Here is a 16,994-nt window from a genome sequence, read left to right as displayed (position 1 = left end):
TTAGCGATACTGGTACCTATGCTGTGTGAAGTGGTGTCAGGGAATCCAGAGTGTGATTGTTTTTCGTTTTTTTTTTTTTTTTTTTAGATTAAACATGACCTGGAAGACTGAGAATATTCTCCAACATCGTGCCATTCAACATTACTTACACGTTAGTTGTAAAAATGCCATAGAGCAGCTCGAGCTCGGGCAGGTAGAAGGTCCCCTGCAGCTCGTTGTAGTTGAAGGGGATTTCTCCTGGTCGGGAGCAGTTCAGCCTGGCTTTCATGAAGGTGGTCCACGTGTCCTCCAGTAGGAAGCGGCCACCGATGTCATTCTTGCAGACGCGTCCGGCTCGGGAGAACACAGTCCTGCCGCAGTCGTGCTCCACCGCATTTTCTCGGAAGAAGAAGTAAGTGAAGTTGCCGATGTCATAGGAGGAGACGAAATTTGGCTCTGTTGAAAAAGAAAGAGGTGACACAAATGGACAAGTGAGGAAAAAAAAAAGAAAAAAAAAAAGAAAACACGGCCCAGAAAGAAAACTTGATGACAGGCAGGAAAAAAAGATGAAGTGCAGACATATGAAGAAAAATACGGACGGAAATATATTTAAGGCCGTGGGAGTTGGAAGTAGTGGGAGAGCGATAGGCTACACATTATGACTGATTGACTCATGGTGTGTGTGAGAGAGCGCGCGCAGCCCACACAACAGCAGGTGATCAGGATTAATAACTACAGGCTATGTTATTAATGGCTTTGTGTTGTAATAAGAAAGCTCATTTTTCACTCCCCCAACCTAAAGGTTAGGCTGAGAAATGACCAAAACAGGTGGAGGGTAATAGCTCTCACCCTATCTAAAACATGCAACCTCCATGACACTGCTACAGCTAAGGCGTTCATCTTTATGTATGACATTATTGGATCTAAACCGCACACTTTATTCTCTCTGACGGTGATTTAATTCAGCTTTAAAAGAAAATGTCCCCCCCCCCCCACACCCTTTTCCTCCCTCCATCTCATTTCTGCCCTTTTCTTCTCGGCACCTTCAGAGGGCAGTGCAGGGGGGAGATGGAGGAAGAAAATCAATTCCCCATAAAATTAGTTATTAAGCCTTCTCCCAGAAGGTGGCTGCCAAGCAAGGTATGAGGTAGTTTTAAATTTGTTTTTTCAATTTGACTTAAATGTGAACCAGAAAAAAAAAAAAAAAAAAAAGTCACTCGCGGACTAGATACTGATTGACCTGCTCCTGTGTAGGATGGACATCTTAAGCTGTTTGAAGATCTCCAATCTGCTCTGCAGTGTCTTTGAGCTTTCAGAGAAAAAAAAAACAGCATTGATTTTTGTGAACTTCAAACTCAAGTTCCACCCTTTAAGGAGGGGGTAAGGTATTTATTTATTTTTTACCTCACAAAGATAGTCTTGTTGACAAGTAACTCTCGAAACAATTTGTTTTACCAATAAAAGGTTAAATGGACAGCATTTTTCTAAGCAGTATTTGCTTTGCTTAGGGCTAATTACAGGTGGTTTGTTGGAAAACATAATAATACGTTCAATGAACACACACCGACTCCCCATTAGCTGCAGCAACAATATTCCTAGCAAGGTACTGAAATAAGTATTCATTGAGGTCCGTCAAATGGGTTTTTGATATTGGTGCTTTGAGATGCATTTACACAAAGGGTAAAACATTCTCCACTGCTTGCTGGTTACCGTTGAGCCACTTGGAGTTGTACTGGGCAGTGCGTAGTGGCGGCAGTCCGCCCAGGCTGCGGTAGATGGCCGGGTCTCGCCCAGAGAAGTCCATGGCGGTGGCGGCATAGAGCTCCCCACTGGACGTGATTAGGGCGGTGGAGTTGTGCAGCGGGTTGTAGGGACACCGAGCCATCCCGCTGATCTGGTCGTGGATCTCCGTTAGGTTAGTCAGCTGCAATACACAGGAAAGTCCAGTTAAAGTGTAACTCAACCCAAAATGTACTTTTCTTTACAGATAAACTGTATAAACCGGGCCTAAGGGTACTACTTTAATTTTACTGTGCATTTTTTTTTTTACATTTTTGTGTGAAATTGTATAGTTCTGCAATTTGTGTCTTAAGACCATCTTTGTGCTAGCCTCTTAGGGTTGAAGGGTGGCTACTGCATTCGAATTTTCCTATTGTTACATGCTTTCATCGATGGTACATGTTTTCATCATCATAGCCTCACGTCTCAGTCAGACACACGCAAAGTCAGGAGTCAGAATTGTGAGCATTCCCAGAATTGGTCATACAAATCCTCCAGCTCAAAAGACCGATCCCTCGCAAAACCATCACTATCGCCCCGTCACTTTCCGTGTTTCAATACGTCAAATTAAGCTGGCTGCCACTTTCCCTCTTCCTAACCACACCACGGTTTAACCCCCACCTTTCATCCCCACACTTAGCCCTGCCCCTCAGGGTCTCTTGGTACTGCCCACTTTGGTAGCTACATTGTGGTTTGTTACTCTTTAAAATTGGGAGAGCAGCAAAAAGTGGTCAGGAACAAAATAAACAAAGACGGGAATAAACTGTGCTTTATGCTACAATACAGTGAATTTATTTTGGTTATTAACATAAAAGCAATGTCACCCTAACTTATTGGCACAACTGGTTAAAAGTTATAAGAAGCCTTGAAACAAAGTTATCTGTCATTGTAGGAACATAATACAGGTGTTTAATTTGATTATCATTAAATTGGTGACCATCTTGAGAAATAAATGATTTTCACAAAATCACGTTAGAAACTTATCTGCAACCCAACAGTCAATTTGCACGACCATTTTATGCCCCATGGACAAGATGTTGCTTTCTTCTAAGATTTGCTCTCATGATCATCTAAAATCCTGGATTACTTATGCTGTCTTTTCGTCTGCACACCCCTGGTGCTTTCTATGGGTTTTAGGCTTACAGCGTGTGATGGCCTTTGAAGAAGCTTGATAGATTTTCTGATGAACCATTACTGAGTTGAATTGGCCAAATGTTTTAGATCCCAGCGAGGACTCATCTCATATTTTCTAGCAGACACCAATGGATTTTTATTCAAAATACCCTGCTATTTCAAACAGTCACGCACATGTTTTTCCAGGGCCGTTACAAGAGAAAAAAAATGCAAACACATCACATGTCCTCCATCATACTCATGAGTGCGCATTAGGTACTTTTCCACATACTAGTTATTTCTTTAACAATACACCCACCTAGCATATTTGCTGCCCAAAAGCTGATCTTAAGGTCCATGTACATATGATGTCTTCTATCCATTCCAAAAAAAAGGTAAAAAACAAAATCTACTTTTTGTCTTCTATCCATCTTCTGCGATAATCTTGTACTGATTTCAGTCTGTCATCAGACAGCTGGCGGATGTGTAACCCAAATGAATCAATACCACTGGTAATGGTAGAGGCAGTAATGTTAGCTCTCGTGCGATCAGCAAAAGGAACAAAGAAGAACGTGGACCATCTCTGTCTACTGCGGTGCCTCCTTTTATGTCTCCTCCAAAAATGATCATTAGAAAGATTTTCCTCACCGTTGCCAAGCTTGCTATATTTCTCTGAACTTGGAAGCTAACTCAGAACTGCCTGGCTGTTACGCAATGGCTACATTGCATAACAGCCATTGTTATCATGCCTTGGTGAGCCAAAAATACCACTCTAGTTTTTAGCTAGTTTTATGTTTTTAGTTTTAGTTTTTTTTTAAATTGTGAAGCACTTTGTGGTTTTTATCCTGTGAAAGGTGCTATATAAATAAAGTTTTCTCATTTATTTAATTTTTCAAAAGTGAACTTTTTTATCTACCTTCCCATCCTGCTTGATGTCTAAGCTTGCAAGCTTGTTTTAAATGTTATAGTTGCTGTTCCGACTGCAGACACGGGCAAGACTAGGCAAATAAATATTTTAATATTATATTTTTGCCCCAGGGAAACCCTAATTCACTTATAAGGTTGTCTAAATCACCAAAATACCTTTATGGTTTTTATTTTATAGGAAGTTACCTTCTGAAGGTGGGATTCTTTCCCTCCCAAATGATTAAATAAACTCCAATAACAGCTTAGCTTTTTGAAAATGTTGAGCCTGCAGTTATGCTATTACAGCAAAAAAAAAAAAAAAAGAAAAGAAAAAAATAATCTATTATCTTGAGGAATTTTACATATCTTTACCATGGATGCCAATAATTGTTGATGATGCTGTACCATACTAGACTAGAAACTAAATGGAGTTTATTTCGAAGCATAATGGCGTAAGACATCAGCAAAGATGTATAGGACAAAGCATCAAAGGGCAGCATTAAAATGCAAACCAAATAAGTCTGCAGCTGTGTTGTTTGTTCCTGCCAATATGCAAATGGTACAGGCAGCAGAAATACCACATCTCATAACGTTTTGCTTTGTTTACAGCTACTGTGAAGCACACAACAATATGTACGACCAGAACCTTCAGAAGAAATAAGCGTAATTAGAGAGCACATTTCGAATAATTAGCATCGTAAAACAAACAAACACAGCAGCTGCTTTTTAGTCTAATGGTAAGAAACCACCTGTTCAGGACCAACAGAATTCATCTTGGCTGAAGTGCTTTAATGGTCTGCTTTCTGGTGTCTCTACAGGACAACCAGCTGTTCTTCAACATGGAGCATTGTTAGACCACATCTTTGAGTTGCCACTCTGAGCCACGAAAAGGCTTGATGTGAGATGCATTACTCCACTGCATAAAAATCTGAATCAAAGCTCAAAAAAATCTTTACAGCTTGACCTAGAGTAGGCCTTGACATGCTGCACTGGCTCCTAAAAAACACACAGCTCAGGGAGTGACACCTCAAAGAAGAAAAGGAGAACGTCAACTTGTCACAATCCAGGTCTTTGACTATTTTTAGGTTCTTGGGGATTGTGCAGTTCTGTTTGTTTCACATTTTAGTAGTATTTGTGACTCTGTAGATTCTGTTCCTTTATTCTTGCTTCCTTTCATTATTCATTCAGTTCCTTATGGATTCAGTTTCCGACTTTTGTTTCAGTAAAATCCTTATTTTCTTGCAGCAATCTTCATTTCTGTTAAGAGAGTTTATTGGATCATATATTCAGCCAGCTCATTCACACTCATTGTCAGGTCCTCCGTTATTTTGTTCTTCATTAAATCATCATTCACTTCACTGTACAGCTTCCGGCCTCTTATCTGCACTCCGGTTCAGCTTCAAACCCACCAAATATGACACAATGTTCAAATCTAAGATGCAATTATATTTTATGGTGCAAAAGCTGACAGCATACAGGGATTATCTTATGGCCTACATGCTTTCCAAGTTCATCTAAGTTCCGATGGCAAATGAGTAACGCAAGGCTTCCCTAATCTCAAGTTTAGATGTGACAATTAAAGTAACCATTTATGCAATTACTTTTCTACCAGTCAGCCATGTTCAGCACTTGAGACTTCACACTGGTTGTAGATCCTCAGTGACAGCAGGCTCCCAATGATCCGTGGCTCAATCTCTTCTTTCTTCACTCATTTTTACCAATCTAAATTCCTTCCCCTAATCCGCAGGAGAGGGTCAGACTCAATTCAGAGCCGTGTGTTTATGGGAACCAGGCAGCTTCTTTGGCCAATTTCCTTGAGCCTGTCGATATGGATCGAAAATTTCTTCTAACTGCTCTTTAACTCCAACTCAGCGCCACCCGAAGCGCAGCAAAACAGCGGCCCTATGTGAGCTTTGCCAGTGTGAGATGAAAGCCTGGTAATCGACATGGTTGGCTGCTTTGGCAGGAGTCATCATAGTCGGTCAGCTGGGTCATTGAGGAAAAATAGAAGATGAGGGATAAAAAGATGGCAACAGAGCGATTGCATTTTGGAGGAAGAAAAGGGAAAGTTGTCTCAGTAGAGATCCAACAGCTGCAGGATTTGGACAATGAAGTGTCTCTTGAAGAAGGAGGAAGAGCAACAATGGTCTGTATGATTAGTACTTCTAAGAATGAGAAATGCAATAGACAGGGCTAGACTTTTACCAGATAAATATGACAGGAATACTTTTAGCTGAACTGTAGGTTTTTATACCTGGCGAGCATCAGAGCTCTCAATAATCCACATTACATCAATATAGGAGAAGCTGGTTACCAGAGCTGGATGATTGGCTCTGACCAGCGATCGGACGATCATAGAAACTGAAAATTGCATCTTTTGCCAATCACTGTTCTCACCCTACTAAGTGCAAGCAGGTCGCAGTAAAAACTGCTCAGTGGGGAAACTTTTACTGAGTAAAGAAAACTCAAAGTCAACTTTTTTCAGTATCACTTTGTTTGAAATTAAGCGAGAGGAACAAATATGCAAGAAGCTATTTAGGAAAATTCACATAGGCTGTGAGGGAGTGAAAGAGAGCAAGACTTCTAACAGAAAACAGGAGAGCTGAACACATTACAACAAAGTTTATCTGTTTTATCCTTTTGTGATTTTGTCCAATCTGTCAGTAAAAATGCTAGATGTGGAACATTGGCAGCCGTTTGATGCCCTCAGAGTTAAGGTGAAAATACACATGGAGCTATAAAACAGCTGTTTTATAATGCTACTTTTATTAACTGGATATGTTTCAATTCTAAAGTGAAAATAAAACCCTGTTACAATGAACTGCTCAGTTGTACAGCTGTTTGATGCTAACATATATAATTAATAATTGATCAAAGCAGGAAGGAAAGTACGCAAGTTTCAGGCCCAATTTTGTGCATACGCAAGCTTTATAAATGAGACCCCAGGACTTTACATTTCCTAATTCTCCAAAAGCCTTTTGTGGATTTGCTGGATTGTTTTGGGTCATTGTCATGTAGCATTTTTATTTTTTTTAAAGACGGTCTCACATTTTACCTCAGATACCCGTTGACACACAGTAAAATTCATGGTGGACTCCATGATGGTGGTCATGTCCTCCTGCAGTGAAGCATTCTCAAAACATTTCCAGGATTAAAGGACTAATGTCTCAGCAGGATCTGGAAAAACTAATCCATGCGTTTATTTTTAGTCGAATTGATTACTGTAACGGTGTTTTCACAGGTCTGCCTAAAAAGTGGATCAGACAGCTGCAGCTGATCTAGAACGCTGCTGCCTGCGTCCTCACTAAGACTAAGAAAGTAGAGCACATAACCCCAGTTCTAAAGTCCCTTCACTGGCTCCCTGTATCTCAGAGAATAGACTTTAAAATACTTCTATTAGTCTATAAATCCCTGAATGGCTTAGCACCTAAATACATCACAGACTTGTTATCAGTGTATCAACCCTCCAGACCACTCAGGTCTTCTGGCTCCAGTCTACTCTGCATACCTAGAACCAGAACTAAACATGGAGAAGCAGCATTTAGTTCCTATGCTCCACTGATCTGGAACAAACTTCCAGAAAACTGTAAAAGTGCTGAAAGCCTGAGTTCCTTTAAATCAAGATTAAAAACACATTTGTTCAGGATCGCCTTCGACTGTTCTAGTTGAACTGTTTTACTGAAACATCATTAGTTCAACTTTGTAGTCTAACTTGTTTAATGTTTGCTTTTAGTTTCTATTTTTCCATGTTCTATTTTGTTTCTACATTTTATTTCTACTTGCTTTTATTCTTTTCTTCCCCCTGTATTTTAATCATGTAAAGCACTTTGCATTGTCTCTGTACTGAAATGTGCTATAGAAATAAATTTTCCTTGCCTTGCCTTGCCTTAAACCTCAGAGGCAATATCAACAATAGCAGGATCAAGCTGTAGGTCCTGCGATGACATTATAGTTTTTTTTAGTACCTCATGTTGTGTACCTCATGTATTTTAGTACCTCATGTTGTGCTTTGAGGTTGAACTAACTTGGACAGCTTAACCGTGGCATTGGTAGCTGAATGTGAAGGTTCTCCACATTGCTACAACGTCTTTCTAAAGGCCACAGACAGCTCTTTTCCATCATGCCATAGTGTTCACCGTTGCTTTAGTCAGGAGCACACCAAACTAAAAATCTGACGAGTGACAATTTTCTCATTATGTGGTCCTGTTATGAGCTATTTTAGATGGGAATACATGTGGGTGTAATTCCTCACCAGAAATTGTATTTTTGTTTCATTTTAAAGAACATTTCAAAAGGTATTTCCTTTTGAATTTAACAGTTAAGAAAATACATAACCTCTATTAAATTGTGTATTGCAATAAAAATATCTTCTCAGGTGCAATTAAAACATTTCAGACAAAAGGGACACAAAACTTCATAATTAAGGAGGAGCAGTCAACCCTCATATATTTAACTGAGTTTTTCTCGTCAGTATTTGAGTTTTACATACTAGTAAATGCCTCACACTTACGTAGCACCTATACATCTTCAGTTTCTACTATGTGCTTTATGTAATAAAGCACATTCACAAAAAAAACCTAAAAAAAAAAAAACCCCGGCACCATTTCTTATTGTATAATTTACACTCCATATAAAGTATTGCCTCTTTCTTGTTAAATTATTCACATTCATGCTACTCTCTGCTCATCGTCACAGCTGATAAAAAAATCAGTTTGAGCGGCGTTCCATTGATGCCGACGTTCCTAACCTGTGTTTCACATTAACGAACATTCGGCTCGTAAATATGACAGCTCCCAAAGAAATACTGCTGTAATAATGTCATGGCATTTCAACTATATGTATTTTCACAGCAGTAAACAGTCATTATGAGCTTCTGACCTTTGAATTCAGTGCTTTAGGACCAAAACAAATGTCATCTCAATAGTAAACTCCTGCCCAGTCTTCTCCCAAAAAAATAAAATCTGAGAGTGAAATGCAGATTGGTGATGTGGACATATCACCGTTTTAAGGTAGAAGCAATAGTCTGACATTTTAAAAGTTCAGCTACACTTACCTTCTGGGCATATGTCACCAGTAGTAGTCTCTATTTCAGTTACCTGATAAAATGTATATTGTTACAATTACTGTAAGTGAACAAATGCAGAAAACATGGTTGACCTCAGTGTGTCAGGAGTCAGCTGAATTCAAAGTGAGAAGTTTGACCAAAAATCACTGTGGCGTATAGAATCGAGAGTCATGAAACCAGAGAGAAATGAATCATCTCAATGTAATGAAAATAGGAGGAAGAAAAAAAAAATGAAAGAGAAGAACAGAAGCTGAATATTTTCTGTGACTTGAAGAAGGCCAAGTGTTTGCTTGGAGCCCAGAGCAACATTAACACGAGTAACAAGCTTAATATTTTGATTGGGATGCTAAACAAGTTTTGGATAACATTAGTTCCAGAAATAAGAGCCTCTAATAGGATTCATTTTATAATTAGTGTGCATGCCTGGTTGCACAATGGAAGCTTGTACAGGGAATGCTGAGGTGTCAGTCTCTCCACTCACCTTGATTAAATAAGTTGATCAACCTGACCTTTGCTTCAAACAATGTCACCTCATTAAAATAACAGCCCAGTTTTCTTATTTGCAATGTTTACATGGCCGTCATGAAGCTGCTATTTAATGCTAACGATTTCTCAAAATGCGTTCTTTGTTGCAGAGGATGACTGAAGCAGCTGTCAGCTTCTATGTAGCACGTTCACTTTAAAGGAGCCTAGTCCTATCTATGACTTTACAATTTTCTATGTCAGTAGCTTTGCATACAAAGGTGTACCAATTAAATGATCACATCCTGTTGGCTTATTGTATTTTATTTCTGTGCTTAACACTTTGTTTTTGCTCCATTTGTCAGTAAACTAAGTGCTTTGTGTATATCTACCATAACAAAACCATGTGACCTGAAGCATGATATTGTGCATAAGTAAACAAGGAGAAGCAAGGGAGCAGAGCAAGTCAGCCATGCTCAGTGGGAATACGAAAAGAAAGAGTAGCCATAACCCTGTAGATCGGGTTGATCGATGACCACACCGAGATGTCACAGTTCTGCGAGGCAGTGACGAATACAGTAGCTGCCTCACCTGTCAGCATATTGCTTTCTGATAGTTCCACGGTACTGCTAACAGATGACACAACAATGTTTATGTCTGCTGATTGTGCCCAGTGCAAATTTCTTTGCAGGCTCAAAAAACACTAAGGAAACACTATCAGGATGAACATGTGCATGTTTTGTTTTATTTGAAGTTGAATGCCGTATTTGTTGGACTGTAATCTCGAAACTAGAAGTGCAGTCGTGTAAAGGCCCCCCCACATGCACAGACTCCGCAAGTGATATCACAAATTCGGGAAGAATATTTAATGTGCCTTATAATCGGGTGTGCCTTATATGTGGACAAAGACGCACATAGACACAATCCGATGTGCCTTATACGGTATATGTCTTTTTTTGGGACGGTTTTCCATGGCTATATTATCAAGGAGGAAAATGCAGATCAGTTGGAAATATGGACTTTAATGTACTGTATAACATTATTACGGAGGAAGGCTTTGCACAAGTTTGCAGTGGCCACTGAAATGGTTTTTGCTCGCTTTGACGAAGCCACCCCCCACCCCGATGTTAAAGGCAGATTAGGATATAATCCAAAAGATAATTTCTGTGGAGGAGAAACTGTACACCAAGCTAAGAACACCCAATATGCTGTGTGCAACAAGGCAGAATTTAAGCAAAAGAGCGGGTAGATGCCCACATCCTAGTGGTGACCTGCATGAAACCAGTATAAAGAAACAAAAAAGAAGAGAGAAAGCAGTGAAGCTCAACCTTTTCCTTGTGATTTCCTTCCTCCTTGATAACAGGATGGAATATTTATGAGGGCCCACAGGTAAGAGACCAGGTGAAAAGCATGGTTTTGCAATGCTGGCAACTAATATCCTTTGGTGCAAGGACACAAAGTAGTGGGTCTGTTATGTCCTGATGCTACAGTGCATATCTTAGCTGAAGACTGAAGCAGTATTAGGGTTTTACACCCGCTGGTTGCCACGGAGGCTTTAGATGCAGACTGGTAGAGAGACACTGCTTATCTAAGAGTCTCAAAAATTGCTTTGGCAGGTTTTCTACTGTTTAGGCATTGAGAGATGTGATAGACTTTGATACATCCGATATCCTCCAGGCAAGAGAAATTAAAAGTTAATTATTTATTCCGACAGTGTTAAATTTTTTAAACTACATTCATAAATATACCAAAGATTCACAAATCTGTTAATTGTGCAATTGAGAGTTATTTATTTTCAATGTGGAGAGTGTAAAAATAATATTTCTAGATACATTTTGGGCTAGAGGCTACATATATTCTCCCAGTGGCTCACTTTCTAAATACAACTATCAAATCTATGTATATTTTTTTAGTACATTTAATCAAATTTCACAACAGTACAACACAATTACTGCATCAACACAACCAAAAACCTAAAATGGGCATACATTTAATTTGGTTAAGTAAGGCAAATATTGGCAGGATATTTTTAGTAATTTTATAAAAAGCCAATGTTATAAAGAAGTTCAAATTACAGTCCTACTGGTTGAGGTTGAAATGTTCAAAAGTAATGTAAAAATTATTAACAAAGACATGATCGATTTCTTGATCTCTGGACATGTTTACCATTATCATGCTTGTAGTTGATGTAATAAGCTGCAGCACTTCTTTATGTACTCAAATTTATCACATGTTGTCTTAGCACTTTTTTATGCCAAAAAATATTAGCATGATAGAGGTTCAGTTTTGAGTTTTCATAAAAAAAAAAAAAAATACAAAACTGTTTAAAACTGCAGTTAATCATCAAGTTATATTTGTACCATGTTTATGGTAATATTTACTTTTTACTTGGTCCAAAAATAATGTTACAAATGTTCAGGAAAAGCATAAATCCTTCCAGTTTCTGTACAATTCATGGACGGTTATGCATGCTTACAAAAACGCTTTAGATTTTAAATTAAAGGCTCTAAAAAAAAGCATTCTGGATGCTATGTTGCTCATACCGTTCGATTGGTGCAGATGGGGGTGAATGCATTGGTTCCACAGGTAAACAGCCTGTTTCCATTAACTAGCAGCACCCTAATGTAGTTCTGGCACTCCTCCTGCAGAAAAACACACAAGCAAAGAACATATATTGCAGTTAGCAGTTAGTAGCAGTTCCATCAACTATCCACTGGCAAGCAGCAGCGCTGGGCAGAAGGCGCCAAATTACACTTTATGCCAATAAAAAAGAAAAGCTCCTGCATCGACGGGAGGGCTGCTGTGAAACGTGGCCAACTAACACAGAGTCAAATCAGGGCTAATGCCTACATGGCTGAGCCATGTCACATCCGAATTCAGTGGGGATCAGGATTGGAGAGAGATCTCAATACGGTGGAGACCAGATAATGCAACAGGTGTTGGAGAGAGCCACTCAGAATTAGTTTAGAAAATTGCCTTGGCTTTGTTGACTGGTCAGGAAGTGAAATGAAAATGCCGCGTCTCATACACTTCATTCAATCATTCTTTCTTCTTTGCCCACTCCCCCATCCCAATCAATTCAGACCACTTTTCTCCAAATTAGGGTGAAGTACATGCTCAACAGCCTTTTCTTGGCTCCTTATTCATATGGGAATTTTATCAAGGGTTTCAAGCAAAACTACTCAGATCTCGGTTAAAAGCTCATGAAAAGTGCAGCAGGACTGAAGGAGTGAATGATTGATTGAATGATAGATCAGCACTCAATTTCATGAACTTTCAATGTAAAGGTCAGGCGTTCATAGAGGCTTGCAGGCAATTTCCATCAACGAAAGTCAACCTGTAGTAAATGTAAAGGTGGCCGGCATTAATTTCTTGAAGCGGCACTTCTTTTTGTCACAGGACAAAATAATAAACCTGTGGGGCCCCCTGCATCTAACAGAGGCCTTGGCCGTATAGGTAAGGGCCTCTTGTTAAAGTTTAAACCCTTGTAAATCTGCTATTGTTTGAGCCACTGAAGCAGCCCTCATCACCCCTCCTTTCCCTCTCAAGGGTGAAATTTAGAAGAGGATGCCATCATAGACAAGAGGGAAGAGGTTTTATTTCTCCCAGGCAACTTGAAAATTGACACCTGAAACAACTAGTTTCCAACCCCGTATCACAGCCAATTCTTCAATGTTCATATAAAGTATGTAAAATAGAACCCTCTAAAGACTGGAGAAAAGGGTGGACTTCAGGAGAACCCCCATCCATCCATCTTGTATCCTTATTTTTATACATACATGCCTCCATACTCCATTGCCTCAAATACAACATTGTAATGTCATGTTCAGTATAGGCTACAGAATCATATAGAAGACTACTGACTTGTCCAGCAGACAGTCACTAACACACACAGTCACATCAGTCCTTCTAATAATTCAGTGCAATCAAATTCAATTTATGATGCCAAATGATAAAAAGTCATCTATTTGAAGAAGCCCAATTGACAGCATTCATTCATCAAGTAAAGAAAAGGCCACTGCTAAAGAAGCTATCAGTTTATGGATTGCTGTATAATAGAATATTAATAGCGTAGCATATTAATAGAAAGTTTCAGGGGGGAGGAACGTAACTTTTCATCAATTACAAACTATTTAAATTATCATTATTAATAATTAAATATTTGAATATATATATATATATATATATATATATATATATATATATATATATATATATATATATATATATATATTTGGCATTTATGTTTAAATGGTGTTTCTAATTGCTGAAGTAAACATAATTAGATTTAAGCAGTTATTTTTAAGTGCAAATTCAGGAAAAAACCCAGAGCCTCAGCCCCCAGGTTTGGGCTTTAGAAGCTCATTCAAAGGTTTTGCAAGGCATGAAATGTGGCTAAAGTCATGACTTCAAGAGCCACCACACATAGATGTTTCCAGCAACTGGGCTACAGATGTCAATCATTGTGGCGGGACACACCTGTGGCCTACAGGCAATTTCAGAAGAATCCTACCTTGGCTAAGGAGAATTTTTTTTTACCATTGTTCCAAAGTCATGGACCTAGATCCAATGTCTTATTTTCAGACGTAAGCAAATTTTGCACTTTATTGGGATGTCAATGTCCCAAAGTCTGTGAGGATGACTGGAGCGGCACTGGTGCTTGCAGTCCATTGTGTTTGGTGGAAGGTTTCCACAGTGATGACTTGGATCACCCGTACAGGTGCTGGTCCACCTGTTTTATATGCATCACGTTGTCATCTGCAGAGAAGCTTTATCAGCCTGCTGATTTCACTTTCCAGCAGGACCAAGTGGTCAAATCTCACATTGCCAGGAGAACCAGTTCCTGCTTTAAGCATCATCACCCTACAATGCAGACGAGCTACAGGTTGCTATTACAGGGTTTTCTCTTACCACTTCAGCAGTGACACACACAATCAATGCAATTATTCATGCAAAAGAAGAAGTAATGAGTATACCGAGTAGTGCTTTTCAGTAAGCAGACTTTTCTGTATTAAAACATTTTTTTTTTTTATTTGTATCATGTAATAGTCAGATTTTCTTCATAACTTTGATTTCATTTGTGGTAAGTCATTGTTACAAGAAAACATAAGTATACCCTTGAAATATATCACAATGTAAAATAGGTTTCACTATTTGAATTGAATTACTAAAAGAAAGTAACTATTTGATGATAATTAAATGTTGTGAGATGTACCTGTACCAGAAGTGGTTATGCAGCTTGTCGTGCTCAATAAACTTGCGTAAGTAAGTGTGGGTGTATGGGAGTGGGTTGGAAAAATGATCTGCATATTTTAGTTTATTTCCACTAATAGTAATGGAAGTATTAATATTTTACCATCTTCACTGCTGTTTTTTTTAATGACTTTTTTAATGACAGCTTCCCGACAGATTTTTCACATATGTACTGTAACACAAAAGCGTTTGCGTTTAGTTGGCAGCAATCAAGGTGATTTAACTCTCCCTTCTTATCGCAGCAGAAATAAATCAAACACAGAACAGAGGAGCGAATGCACATATTAGAAGAAAAAAAGTCATACAATCACTAGTAAATTCTCTCAAAGCCCAGGGATGGTGTCTGTGTAAGAGCTTAAGCTAAGGTATATCGCTGTGCATTGAGGTGGGTAATAAACCACAGAAAGCCCTGTCAACTGCTGGAGGGTAAAAAAAGAAGCTTCTAAAGCTATTCTTAGTGTACATCACAGCAACTGATCCTCAGAAGGGAACACAGAGCAAAACAATACTGCTTTGCCAGACTGCAGCGACTCCCAAGGACTGAGGTAGCTTTGGTCTGTAATTCACTTCAATGATCATGTGCTGGGCAGCCTGTGCATGCCTATTATGGGTCCCTGGCCACCTTTCACTGGAGGATAAATACACAGTGGCACACACACACACACACACACACACACACACACACACACACACACACACACACACACACACACACACACACACAGGAATCAGAGCTGAGCAGTTCACCTACAAGTCAAGTTCAGCTCAAAAAGACATCTGTTTTATGTAAACGGCCATGCCGGCTAACCGCGTACGAAAATATAGACTCTGCAAAGAAAGAACTAAAACAATAGGAACTCCCTTTGTGCAGATGTCTATAAATAACGTTTAAGTATAGTTGGGGAACATTTTACTGTATGGTAAGTTGATTTAAAACCAATTTGAGGTCACACTTAAACTCCCTGGGTGCTTTAAAAGAGACCCAAGTTGCTTAGAAGTCTTAATATGTTTCGTTTTAATATTACAGTACTTAATTTTAGCCAGCAATTTAGGAAAGCGCTCTGCAATGGGGAGAGTTTTGAGCTCCAGTTAAAAGGCTGGAGGATTTTTCAAGTTTTTACCTCAACAAGATTTAGAGGGATGGCAATGAATCCTCTTTTTTTTTTTTTATAAATATATAAGAAACAATAAGAAAGGTCAGTGCTGGTCTTTCATATGGGCAATATGGCTCATTGCCCAGGGTTACACAGCTTTGGCAGCTGCACAAGTGCTTGACAAAAAAAGAAAAGGAGTAACCTTAGTCAGTGGCAACCTGAACAGTCTTTATTGCATTATTGCAAGGCCAATCTGTCTAAAATGGGAAGACCCCTGTGTTGCCTACAGTGTGAGCACTTTAGGATAACATGGCTGTACACCGTTTAGACTTGTTGGTACTGGTTCAAGTTGCTGTCTGAATCAAAGTTTCAGGGTTAAGCACTAATTAAAAGAATATTTAGCTTCTTTCTTTGAAAGTATCCAGCTGCACAGCCCCACCACTCTGTCTTTATAAATGTATTTATAAATTCTGACCTCGCTTCACAGAAAGCCTAAACCTAATCACTGCCTAGACATTTAATGTTAACCTTGACTCCCAATCCATAAAACTCCTTAAACACAAAGTTTCTTGGTACGTCTTGTGCATTATTTGTTTATTAACAATGCATAGCCATGAACAGATAAAGCAAAGCGCTTTAGAGTGCTGATGAAAGACTATAGCCACATGATATTGGTTCATAAAGAACAGTATATATATATATATATATATATATATATATATATATATATATATATATATATATATATATATATATATATATATATATATATATAGTGTTTGATTATGTCTTTGTTGTGGTGTTTTTTTGCTTCTTGTCAATAAATTGTATATAATATATATGTAAAGTGTATATTTCCTTTAAATGGTGCCCCATTTGCAAGAAAAACACATCTGGGGTTAGAGTAATGTTGGTCACTAGCTGGGTCAAACGCTGCTGTGCGACAGTATCCTATTCTTCAACCAGCATTTGCTGCAGGTCAGCCTGTGTGGTTGTGGCAGCCACTGCGGGATGAACAACGCATCCAAGCTGATCTCACAAGTGTTCAGTGGGATTGAGGTCAGGACTGCAAGCAAGCCCTGCCCTTGCCTCCTCTAAATTGTGGAGGTTGCCTTTGATAAACCCCACTCTGTGGGTGTGAGCACATGGATTTTAAAAGAAAAGTGTTTGGTCCCAGGATGTGGTGATCAGCAAATGCCACTGGTTACAAAATCTTATCTTGTCTTATCTATCTGCATTGAGATTGCCAAAGGTGTGTTTTTTTTCAAACAATTATGAAAACTAGTTTTTTTTTTTCCTTTCATAATAGTGATACGTATATGGTAAAGCCATAAAACTGTGTT

At 38.9% G+C, this 16,994-nt stretch overlaps 1 protein-coding gene across 2 annotated transcripts in view; it reads right to left on the bottom strand.

Annotated features, from left to right (window-relative positions):
- The window catches only part of sema5a (sema domain, seven thrombospondin repeats (type 1 and type 1-like), transmembrane domain (TM) and short cytoplasmic domain, (semaphorin) 5A), a 223,847-nt gene that overhangs the window by 108,586 nt on the left and 98,267 nt on the right, over positions 1 to 16,994 (bottom strand). For both annotated transcript variants that reach the window (XR_004927321.1, XM_012857340.3), the window contains exons 6-8: positions 11,848 to 11,946; positions 1,690 to 1,903; positions 150 to 435 (exon numbers count right to left, since the gene is read on the bottom strand). Coding sequence is in view for 1 of the 2 variants with exons in the window: in XM_012857340.3 (XP_012712794.2) it covers positions 150 to 435; positions 1,690 to 1,903; positions 11,848 to 11,946 (599 nt within the window). In the remaining variant the exon portion in view is untranslated. The remainder of the gene's footprint in view (positions 1 to 149; positions 436 to 1,689; positions 1,904 to 11,847; positions 11,947 to 16,994) is intronic.

This window comes from Fundulus heteroclitus, chromosome 21, assembly GCF_011125445.2.
Source record: "Fundulus heteroclitus isolate FHET01 chromosome 21, MU-UCD_Fhet_4.1, whole genome shotgun sequence".
Classification (NCBI taxonomy): Eukaryota; Metazoa; Chordata; class Actinopteri; order Cyprinodontiformes; family Fundulidae; genus Fundulus; species Fundulus heteroclitus.
This window is presented reverse-complemented; position numbering and strand designations above follow the sequence as displayed.